At 43.1% G+C, this 12,268-nt stretch overlaps 1 protein-coding gene across 4 annotated transcripts in view; it reads right to left on the bottom strand.

Moving 5' to 3' along the window:
• Window positions 1–12,268, bottom strand: part of RASGRP3 (RAS guanyl releasing protein 3) — a 115,674-nt gene that overhangs the window by 57,360 nt on the left and 46,046 nt on the right. For all 4 annotated transcript variants that reach the window (XM_090045734.1, XM_090045756.1, XM_090045774.1 and 1 more), the window contains exon 2: window positions 1,567–1,758. In XM_090045734.1, the coding sequence (XP_089901860.1) occupies window positions 1,567–1,636 (70 nt within the window). In that variant the 5' untranslated portion in view covers window positions 1,637–1,758. The remainder of the gene's footprint in view (window positions 1–1,566; window positions 1,759–12,268) is intronic.

The raw sequence follows: 12,268 nt of genomic DNA, 5'->3' as shown, positions 1-12,268 counted from the left end.
ATGTGGCTGTTGCTGGGCATGTATGCTTGAGACACTAGAAGGGCAATAGACTAATTCTACTGTGCCTTAGCACGCCATGGCAAAAGCCGTGCTAATGTGTTAAGGCACAGTAGAATTAGTCTACTGCACATTAGCATCACCTAAAAGACGTATGCTGATGCTACTGTGCAGTAGTGCTGATTATGGCGCATTAAATTAGTGTACCTGTTATTACAGGTACTAAACTTAATGAGCCATACAAATAGGCATTAATGCACATGTAGATATGCCTACAGAGAAGTAGCAGAGAGAGTAAATGTAAATGAGACAGAGTAAATCAGAAAGAAAAGAGATGAAGAGAGGAAGCCCATATACAGTGGACTTCAGTAAACAAAAAATGTGTATAGGTGGTTGGGAAGAGTGGTATTCTGAACATATAAGATGTGCCCAGACTCTGCTGTTTATGTCCTATGTGGGATCATTGTTTTAGAGCCAGATTCACACACTCGATATGGTCTGGACACAGTGGCATGTCTATCTGAATTCAGCTGCAGGATTCAGTCCTTTATTATTTATGTCATGTCCATCAGTGTTTAGGCATTTATTACTGTCTTCAAAACAGAAGTCATATTATAATCTCATTCAAACTGAGGGCTGTCATGATCTTTAAAAGTCAGATGCCTCATTTTAATTAAGATCCTAATTCAAAGCACTTAAGCACCTGCTTAAATCCAATTGACGTCAATGGGACTTTGGCCCATGTTTGCATGTTTTCATGAATCAAGGCCTATTGTAACTCCCTTTTCCACTTTAAAAGGCATGTCAGAGTCCACAAAATACAGTAGGAGGATTTATTTTCCTTAATAAAACTAAAAATTGGGAAGTTTATGACCTTTCCCAACCTCAGTTTCATGATCAGTGATTTCTGTTTTCAAAAGAGTAAAAGTCATTTCTATTTATAGCAATTCATAAAGGCACACATAAAGTACTATATTATTGACCCTAGAGTCTCATAAATGGAAACAGTTTCTATAGGCAATGGTTCATTAAAATGAGAGCCTAAAATCATATTACTACCAATTGCTACATGACACATACGAAAATCTTCCAGAATTAGGTCTAAAAGACCCATGTAACAACAATGCAAAACAAAATCAACACATGGAGAAATAAATCCATACTTTTATAAGAAATCACAGAGAAGTCTTTAAATACCAGTAATTCAATGGTACAGTTATCTAATCTTAATACTGATTTTCAAAATCATTATATCCATCCACCTTGCATTGAAAGAAAATTACCATATTTATTGTGTAATGTTTTTAATTACAAACAAGTAGTGTTTGAGCCCACTGTATCAGAAGAGAGGCCATCTCTTCCTGACACACAAACAGATAAAAATATTGCCTTCAGCCTTTTCAATTAATGTTTTCCTTTGGGCTAGAACCAAGTATGGACAATGTCAAAGAACAGATACTTGTTTGCTAAAGGAAGCACAGACTGAACAAGGTGGTAAAAGAAGCAAAGTTATAAGAGAAGATGCATTTTAAAAACAGCAAGGAGCGAAACAAATTAACTGGCTCATACCAGACATTTCAATACAAGTGTTCAAAAGATCATCTAATGTTGCAGCTTTCCCAAGTGTATTTGACCCCATTTTCCTTTAGTCGTCGTCAAAAAATTAGAGCCATTTTCACCACACAGAAGAATATCTGTACAGCGAAACAGGCCTTATCTCTTTATGGTTGGTTGCATTCTTAGCTGGACTTCATGGAAAATCTGCAGATAAAAATAAAGAAAAGGAAATTATCATAAGAGGACTGTCCAGAAGCATTATCAGGATAGACTATTTACAATTCAGCACATCCTTTTGTAAACTGATTTTTCCCTCCACACATACACAACACAAAGAACATGAAAGACCTTCACACATTTTCAGTCCATGCTAACTTCTAATAAAGTGTTTCATTATTTGTTCGCTAGTCCAAAATAAATCCACAGAGATGTCAGAAAACACAAACCAGATGTTATGCTAGGACATGACTCATGTACAATGATGCACATTAGTACAGATCATAAGCACATTCTAGAGAACGCATACTAAAGTAAAAAGGAAGAGATTTTCAAAGATATTAATGACAGGGGGTCATCTGCTATTGAATGATAGTGGGGGCTAAGCACCCAAATGTCTTTTTATGAATCTCTCCCCAGTTGTAGGGACTTTACAAAACACTCCTTGCAATGCCCTTAAAACATGTCTACTTTTAAGGACTACACATGGCTGATTTCAAATTTATAGAAATGTGGCAAGCCTTTTAACAGCTACAATTAAAAAGCAGCAGAGAACCGTATTTGTATCTGCTATAAAATTTCTAGAAACCTATTTTTAAAGTATCTCAATTTTTAAAATATATGTAAGTTTCCTTTAAATTTGTGGTAAATAAATATGTGGTAACCAAAAATTTGTAGCACATTCAACAACTTCATAAGGAAAGAAATCAGTGGAGGGATTACACTGGCATATGACAGTCAAAGCATTGAGGGAATAAGGGAAGTTTCTTTTAAGTGAGCTTAGTGTAGGTATCCCTTGCATTATGTGGGTTTTGTATATGAAAGTTTGCTCTTATGCAATGACCCTTTTCATACCATAAATTCGTTACATGTGAGGTAAATTAACTCATATGCGATCCGTGTTGTTGAAGCCCACAGTCAGCTGCTTTGTGCAGTGTACTGTGGGAGTGATGCGCACCAAAATACATTCTCCTGTGTGGCTCTGTGCTCCAAACACGTTGTCTACAACACATGTTTCTGTAGTTGCCATCCCTATTATGACAGGACCCTGTGCTTGTGTGTACTGTCTGGTGTTGGTGAGTGCCAACATTTTCTTGCAAAAGTGGTAGAAATGGGGCTGGGGGTCAGTACAGACGAGGTCTTGGAACATATCCCTATTTGTTACATTGTAAAGTGGATTCCCTTTATGCAAATTCAAGTTATGTGCTATTTTCCAGGAACACATGTACAGCATAAAGCAAGGGAAACCTGTATAATATGATTTTTATATTGGGTGAGCAGTAACAATGCAGAACCTCTGCTCTTCTCAGAGTTACACACCCACCATATGCTCCAGACACTCATAGCAACCATAGCTTTGTATCCTCAGGGAAGTTTCTGCACCTCCTTTATTAAAATTATCCCACTAACCTATCTCTGATACACCCTCACATTGCCTTCACTACACAGGTCTGCAGCAAAATGAAGGTGAGACTGTGGCATGCTTAGTCTAGCACACTCAGGCTAGCTTTAATCTAGGTAGCACAGGTAATGGTAGCAATGAAGACATGGAAGCCTGGGGTGCCTATACACATGCTCCAATGTGTTCTAATTAGTATCCAGTTTCATTTTGCTTTTAAGATTTTCACTGTAATACATGGTCAAGATTTACAAAAAAGAATGGGTACCTGAAGTTAAGTTCTTGGCTAAGAACAGAGTCAAAAAGCCACAGACTGAAACAATTCTGTCTTCACAGAGTTCTCTAAGCTGTGTAGATTGAACTGATAAAGAATTTGTATTAAAGAAATCAGTTGAGTTTGATACTATGTTCATCCAGGTCTATCTTAAACTAGTCTTGGCCATTTTGGAAGAGGTTTATGTGCACTGAACTTACAGGTTTAAACCAGTTTCCAATCACTTAACTGGTTTATATATAATATCTGTCCCTAGCCGTTATGGGTGACCTCTAATGAGGGACATAGGTGCTATGCAGCCTATTTGGGGACCAGGTGCCTGAATAGAAACAAGAGCCATGTGTTAGGTGCTTTGGCTCCTATTACATATAGCGGGACACTTCAGAATAGGTACTAAAACAGTGATTCTCAACCACGGTGTTGGATCATCCTGGTATACCCTGAGATCCTTTTCAGGGTGCCATGGAGTGCCGTGCAATATTAGCACTGTTAGGTATGCAAACACTGGCACATGATTCATGAGATAAACCTAGAGTTTTCAAAGTTTGCTGGGGTGATTTGACCGCAGCTGACTTCCTGCTGACTACCTTGGGCAGGGGATTGGACCCAATGATCTTGCGAAGTCCCTTCCAGCCCTAATATCTATGAAATCTATGAAATAGGAATCAATAATGTCAAATGCATTTTGACTTGTTCTGGTCTTTCTGAGTCCTTTGCAACAGAAGAATACTCTTACTTTTTTGTAGTAAAAAAACAAGTGAAAGTTACGATGATGAGCGAGTCTGACAAGGGGTGCCTTTAATCAGAAATGGTTGAAAACCCCTGATCTAAGAAGAGAAGGCTGAGGGGAGATTTGAAAACAGGCTTCAAATACCAGAAGGGTGATTTTAGAGAGGATGGAGTTAGACTTTTCTTTGTAGCTGTAGGGAATGGAACTAGGAACAACAGCCTCAAACTGCTGCAGAGGCAATTTAGGTTAGTGAGTAGAAAGAACTTTCTGACTATGAGTCGGGACTACCTAAGTCACAGCAAGATAACAGGTTTTTTGTGGCTTGCTCAAGGTGTGCAGAGCCTATTTTGTGGAGGCCCCACCCCTCATCACTGATTGGCAAAGAGCCTCTTCATTCAGTCTTTATCACTACCACTTTCTTTGCCCTGCCCCTCACCGCTGATTGGTAGAGGGTGCCTTCACTCAGTCTACCTCACTACCACTTTTTTTTTGGTTGATTTTGCGGGATATTGAGGCCAATGCCAGATTTCTTGGTGATCTCAGACAAAGCTGTTTTTCCGGGTTTCCATTACATCTATGAAACTGTGATTTAGAGAAATTCCTGACTATGAGACTGATTAACCATTTGAACAGGCTACCTAGAAAAGTTGTGGAATCTCCATCCCTGGAAATTTTCAAGAACAAGTTAGACAGACACTTGGCTGTCAGGAATGACAGGCTCTTCTACCCTTTTATTCAAAGAACTGAACATGCTCACTCTTTTAAATAGGGCTGGAGGAGGAACCCTCTCTCTATACATCAGTGTAGTATTCAGCCAGGAAGCAGAAAACACAGGTTTTTTTTCCCCCTTCTTAGCCTGAAGGGTTTCAAAGGGGGACCCTTCAAAGGGGACCTGCATCTCCAGTCTCCCATAAAACTGTATTTCCCACCAGGGTCTTGGCAATTCTGGGTGCTCCATTCCTTTTGAAGCCAGGGCACAGTGCAGAAAGGAATGCAGTATTCATGGGCCCAGAGACAGAATACAAGAGGTCTAGTGGTTATTGTACTCAGCTAAGAGAAGTCCTGGCTTCCAACTACTGCTCCCAAAATCATTACTTTATTTGAAGTAAAAAAGTATTGTGGCTATAGAGTACAGCTGCTCCCAGAGTTAGGTGAAATTAGAACATGGCCCTTAAAAGAAATGTATCCTACATTTTAGATTTATTTCCTAAAGTTTTTTTCTAAGTCCCATAATAAGCACCTAAGTCAATTATTGCATCTGGTCTTATGTCTTGAAAATAATTGGGCTTATTTTCCAGGGCCAATCACCACCAACTTGTGCTGATATTTAAAAAAAATATATATCAGGCCACACATTTTTGCATAGGTAAGTCCCTGTATGTTAAAATACTGCTTCAGTTAGGTCTTGCAGGAGCCATTACTGTACATATTCCTTGCTCCAAGAAAGTAGCCAAACAGAACGGTAGGAAAGGAAGGGCTTTGAAAAGCAAGCACTTTTCTGGGTTTTTTTAGTGTTAATTACTTGTTTATCAGTGTTACCAAAGAGGAGAAATAGCAATAGTTAATAGGGGTGTGCGAAGCTTTGGTCACCAATTTGATTCAGAGAAGATTCGACCCAATTCAGAGGCTGAATCGCTGAATCCAAATTGAACTGGGAGACCAAACAAACCCTCTGAACTGATTTGGAGTCTTCGAATCAATTTGGAAAAGTTTTGAAAATTCAGAGATTCTGAAGGCAGTCTTTCAGGGGAATAGAAACTGAGAAGACGGAGGGGAGTGGGGAGGAAAGATTGATATTTGTAGCTGACCAATGACTGTGATCTTTCCCTGAGTCCCCTTCCAATCACAGTGTTCTGGGGGAGGGACAAAGAAACAGCATATAAGCCTCTGCTTGAGGCGCAGTTTCCCAGAAACCCTTGTACCTATCTCCTTGAAACTTGGAAGGCTTCATGGCCTCAGAAGGGGCTACCATGCCTGCTGTTTTCATACTGCTGTGCCTTAACACATACACAAAGTCACACATCATGTGTTTTGCTTGTCTGCACCTTGAGGTGCAGTTTCCCAGAAACCCTTACACCTATCTCCTTGAAACCTGGCAGCCCTCAGAAGGGGCTACCATCTTGGCTGTTTTCATTTAAATCTGCCAAAAAATGACAAATTTATAGGTATTTCAGTGATTTCCCCATTATAGTCTATGGCTGAATCACCAAATCTCTCTGAATCAGTGCCAAATCTTTGGAAGCCAGTTTGTCCAAACCAATTTGGGACAGTGATGTGAATCTCCAAATTGAATCACTGTCATCTGAATTGGGCTAATCTGAATCAAATAATTCCCTATTCACACAGGCCTAATAACTAATGTCCCCATGTGAAGCTTGATGACATTTTTGTATTATGGCTTTTGCCCACCTAGCAGTACTTTATAGCCATTAAAGGATTTTATCCTCATAACATTCCTTTGAGGTCAGGAAATGCCTTTTCCATCTTTACAGATGAGGAAGTTACTGAGTCACAGGGTAGATTAAGTAATTTGGTCAAGGGGAATGAGCCAGACCTAAATCTAGGCCTTTTGCATCCCAATTCTGTGTGTTCCTATTAGACCAGTTGGGCTAATTGTTTCACTAATGTACCAATATTATTTAATCTGAGGTCCAGGGGCAGATCTGAGGGGGAAGGAAGGGGGGATTCACTGGTGCAGTTATTTTGATTCCCACTTTGATTCCTGGTCCACTGAGGCTTTAAAGCCAACTGCCTGGGAGGGGTGACCACATTTCTATGTGCTGAGACAGTCAGTCAGTCAACTTCATGAGTCATTGTCATCTCTCTGATTCCTGTTAATCTCTACCTACTCCATAGGTGTTAACAACCCTCCATCCTTTTCAATGGGTTTGATGTTCCACTACTTGATGTCCCTTTCTTTTGCAATGTCACTGTCTGTTAGACATTCCTGGTAATGTCTCTTTTCTATTTTCACAGCCCTGCAGAGTGTTTTTAGCTGTAGCTGAAAACCTTAACTCTGCTGTGATGATATTAACTCAGGTGTAGAAATGATTGACAGTGAAGTGTTAGAGGCACTGTCAATGTGCTCAAGAAGGCTAGATTTTGTTTTATGAATGTGAACTATAATGGGTACAGGATGAATGAGACAATATCTTTTGACTATTTTTGTCTGGTTAGTTGTGGGTTTTTTAACTTTATATATAATCTACTGAATTAGTGCATGTTCCAATAGTTATATTTGTTTTTACTTTGATCTTAAACTGAATAATGTACTGCTAGCCTCCCTAGCATATTAATAAAGCTAGTTTCTCTTTAACTGGAGAAAAATGTGTTGGGTTAAAAGTAATATGTCATAAAATCTGCACCCTCCTTTTCAAAATCCTAGATTCACCCATGCTGAGATTTATTTAAATCACATATTCTCAGAGCATCTAAGTGCTGTACCACAATTGAAAATAGATTTATAGTGTCAGGAACAGCCAAGCACTAAACAGTAGTATGAGTGCTAAATAATTATGAACATTCAAAATTTGGGAGCTTGATCCAAGGAATTCCACAGTTCTAGGACTAAAGCTGCAATCTGTCAAGTGCCTGACCACCTTCAATAGGAATTGGGGGGAAAGTGGGGGAGCTCAGTACCAGGCCCATTATTTGGGCAGAGACTGGAAAGGACTGTTCTATTTATGCAACCCCAAAAGTTACCAGATTGACTTTCCAAAAAGCTAAAACAATTATGGAACAGGAGGAAGAAGGCAGAGATTCAAAAGAACTGGAGGTTATCAGAGACAGTACACCAATAACAGCACAGTGAGTACATTTACACATGCAATTAGCAGGTAACAATAAGCTCTGGCACAGTCTGCACTAGTGTTTATTTCTCTTGGATGCAGCATTTACGTGTGTGCCTGGGACTGCAGCATGTTGAGCTGGGGTGGAGCAGCCCCTCTCCCCCCCCAGACTGGAAGGGGGTCTGGGGGTCAGCCCGGTTCAATGTGCTACAGAGGTACTGGCTGGGGTACAAAGGTGTTCCAGTGTAGGGCTAGCCAGCTGGCAGCCCCTTCACTATAGCACCTCCTGTGCCCAGCCAGCCCTGGTCACTCTCTGCCTGTGTGTTTCAGTGCACATAACTACTCAGCTGTAGTATAGTACTTGTCCCAGACAGTACTATACTACACTGGAGTTAATTAATTTACTGTGCACTAATACAAGCACATGTGTAGACAGTAACACTTTACTGCAGAGCTAATTAGTCAGCTCCACAGTAAAGCAGATGTGTAGATGCACCCAGAGTGAATTTTAGTGCCCAATCCAGGATATTAAGGGGGAGGGAGAGCAAGAGGGAGTAAAAGAAAGCACCAGATTTTGATAAAGCTAATAAATAATATTCCAAAAAATGTTGTACCAAGTTATTTATTATTCCCAATAAAAATCTTGGCTAAGGTAGAACTTTGGTTGGAAATGCAATGTGCCAGTCAGGTTCCATTAAAAGCGTATTGATAAACCAATAAAGAATCTGGAAGTTTGGATCTACTGTTTAGCAACAACATTAATACTAACTGTATGGCCTTGCCTGTTCAGAAAGAAAAGTCATCAATAGACAATTTTCACATAATCCATTGCAAATGAAAATGGTTCATATTGTATGCGCATGCTGGGTGTGTCCATACATTCAGGCACGTGCACTTGCAGCAGCTCAAATAGAAGTGGTGCAAATTTGAGATGGAGCTTCCTACCTCCATGCATGTGCCTGGACATGCACTTTGGTGTGGGACAAATTGTGTCAACTGGAGCAAATTAACTCTGCCTGCCTCCTCCTAAGACTGCAGCTATGGGGAGCTAGAGGCCGGGGCCAGTACCTGTGCTAGCCCCAGTATAAAAAGCTGCTCTGTGCTGGCCCCAGCAGTATAAAAAGCTGCTCTGGCAAGTAGCTCAGGGCTACTCACTCTCAGGAGCTTCTGGGGCCTGGCTAATTGTATCTGGGGACACTACCTCTTCTGCCAGCCAGACTACTGAAGCAGCCCTGCACCCTCTACCCACTGCAGCAGTCTGGCAGTGGGGGCTACTGCCTGCCTGTGACCTGCTGTCACCTGCAACAGCATGTAGCTCTGAGGCTGCATGCCTGCCAGACCCAGATGGGGACTACATGGCCATCAGAGGCATCTGCACCTCTGGGCCAGCTGCCAGTGGGCTGTGGCTGCAGAGTTGGCCTTTCTCCAGCACTACTGCTATGTGTACCACCACCCAGCCATCTGGGCAGCTATCGCCTTGGAGGTGTTCTTAGTGTGGTGGCCTTTTTTGAACTGTCAAAGCATGCCCTCCTGGCCTCAAGTGGCCAGGAGGTCAGCCACCTCCAGCTCGGTCCCAGGTGCCAGCTCTGAGTAGGTTGCTCTGCGTTGGTCTTGCCATTTGTCTCACTAGCAGAAATTCTGGTGTTTCCTATTTAAAAACTGCAAAATCCCTAATAAAAAAATCCCAAAGTCAGTCTTTAAAATACCCACAAATCCATGTCCTTCCACAATTAAAACAAAAGACCACTAAACATAAATATATATATATATATAGAGAGAGAGATCAAATCAGTTGGGCAATGTTTTATTGATATATTTACAATTTGGAAGCAATTTGGAAGACTACCAGTGCCTCTGTCATCATAATAAAATAAGTTCTAAATATCTATACAGTTTGGCATTGACTTTTGGTTTTTTGGTCATAGAAAAATCAGAGCTGCCCCTACCCCCTTCACTCACCAGGATGTGCAGCACTAAGCAGCACTGATATGCCAGTTCCCTGTCCCTGCCCTTGCTCCATAGTCACAACCCACAGCTTATCCCTACCCCAATCCCCTCACTCCTGACCCACAGGACCAGGTATGTGGTTGAGGGGTTTGTGAGGGTAGCTTGGGGGCGTAGGGTTTATGGGTGGATTGTAGGGGGACTGCAGGTGTGGGGAGGCATATGGCGGGGTTGCTCAGGAGGGGTGGGTCCCTTGCCCCGCACAGGGCACAGCCCCTCAACAGGGCTACAGCACCCCCACCATGGGCCCACAGTCGTCCAACAGGGGCCACACACCCTCCCATAGAGGCTACCGCCCCTCCTGCAGGGTCCAAGTGCTCCCTGCCTGGCCTCAGCCCCTGCACATTCGCCCAGCTCTCCCGATCATTCCCCCACCTGGTCCCAGCCCCCAACCGCTGCCCCGTCCGACCCAGCGTTCCCGCACTCACTGGCTGTAGCAGTGCCTGTCAGGGCTGCTGGGGCCTCAGGGCAGAGCCCCCTGTGTGGCGCAGGGCAGCGGGGGGCAGTGGGGATCTGCTCTAGCTGCCTGGCATCTGTGCTGCCACTGTCATATCATGTGGGTGCGGCCCGGCTCAGTAGGGCACTGCGCACTGTCAGGCAGCTCAGGGCCTCTCAGGCTGAGTGGTGCCGGACCCAGGTGACAGTTGGAGCAGCTCTGAGCTGCCAGACAGCACGTGTTGCCCTGCCTATCTGGGCAGCACCCACACAATGTGGCAGCATGGGTGCCAGGTGGCCATGGTTGAGCCCCACTGGGCCCCGCTGCCCTGCACCACGTGGGGAAGTTATGGCAGGAGGCCCCAAGTGGCCCTGACAGCTGCTGCTGCAGCTGGTGAGTGTGGGCTGTGCAGGGAGGGGGTGGGGCTGGGTGGGGAAGCAATTGGGAGCTGGGCAAATGCGGAAAGAGCTGGGCAACCAAGGGGAGAGCTGGGTCCTGTCATAGTCCCTTCACCCCTTTTCTGGTCCCCCTACCTCCTACTTACTTCTGGTTCTTAGTTCTGGTCCCTGCAGCCTGCACTGCTGCTTGCCCTGCACGGGCAGGCAATGTGCTTCAGCATGGGGGCAAGGGCCAGCTGTAGAGACACTTTGGCTGGCTACCAGAGCATCTCTGTGGAGGACCTGAGCTTCAGTTGCCTCAGGGCATGGTCCGGGACTGTGCCATGCCCTGCTTTTTTTCCCCAGGGTATTTTTTGATACTTGGATCTCCAGCTATCAAATTTTGACGTCACACGGCAACTATATGCAGTGTGGGGAACATTTTTTTGTGTCTTACAGTGTCTTAAAGGGGTTTGAGCGCTGTCAGAGGCACATGCACACTTGTCTGGATGCACCCACCCACTCACTCCCTTTTCTTCATGACAAAATAGTAATCCTTACTTAGCAAAGCCTAGCATTCTTTGGCAGAAAGTGTGTCCTGCAAGAGTGCAAACACTCCTTTAGAGTTGGAGACGATCCTCTGGGTAATCTGCACATTTAAGCTTTAAAAAAATACAGCATGCTTTGAATTGCCATCTCTTAGTTCATAGGAAACAAAACTGGAAAGTAGAACTGGAAGGGACCTCCTGGGTCAGTGAGTCTAGTCTCCTGTTGTCAAAGGTACCATGTCATATAATCCCTTTCATAAATTTACTGAGCTCCAGCTTAAGTTAGCTCTTTTGCTCTTGCTAATTCCTTTGTAAAACTGTTCTGGAGTCTGATTGCTCTTCTGATTAGGAAACTCCTGCTAATTTTTTATTCTTGACCTTGTTCTTGTGCCAATATTGTCTTTAGTTTGAAATAGTCCTTCTACCGTCCTGATATATTTATAGAGAGCTATCATATTTACCACCAGCCTTTATTTTGCTACGCTAAACAAGCTAAGTTCTTTTAGCCTTCTCTTGTAAGATAGGGTCTCCATTATCCTGATCACCCTAGTAGCCTTTCTTTGCACCTGTTCCAGTTCCAGAATCACAGAGGAAATTTTCCAATGTGCTATTATTTAAAAAAATAGAGATGAGTTCACAAGGGGCAAATGAAATTAACAGTTTAATAGCATCAAAGACCATGAGCTTCCAGAGAGAGGTCAGAGACAAAATCCAAGGAGAAGAGGCTTAGCAGCACAGTTTTATGGTTGAGGCAGTGCTGGCTCCTGCTGTGCCGGTTGTGGCTATCAGCTGCTGCCGTGACAATGACTGTTTTTGTGCCTCTCCATAAAGGTGGTGCCTGGGGCTGCTGCCCTGGCCATCCTCCCTTAGTTATACTATTGCCAAAGAGCCTTCCAGTTTAGTTCTAAGGCGGGCTTGGACTTAACAACATGATCAGGAAGG

This window comes from Crocodylus siamensis, chromosome 1 (assembly GCF_052110815.1).
Source record: "Crocodylus siamensis isolate JL-2025a chromosome 1, ASM5211081v1, whole genome shotgun sequence".
Taxonomy (NCBI): Eukaryota; Metazoa; Chordata; order Crocodylia; family Crocodylidae; genus Crocodylus; species Crocodylus siamensis.
This window is presented reverse-complemented; position numbering and strand designations above follow the sequence as displayed.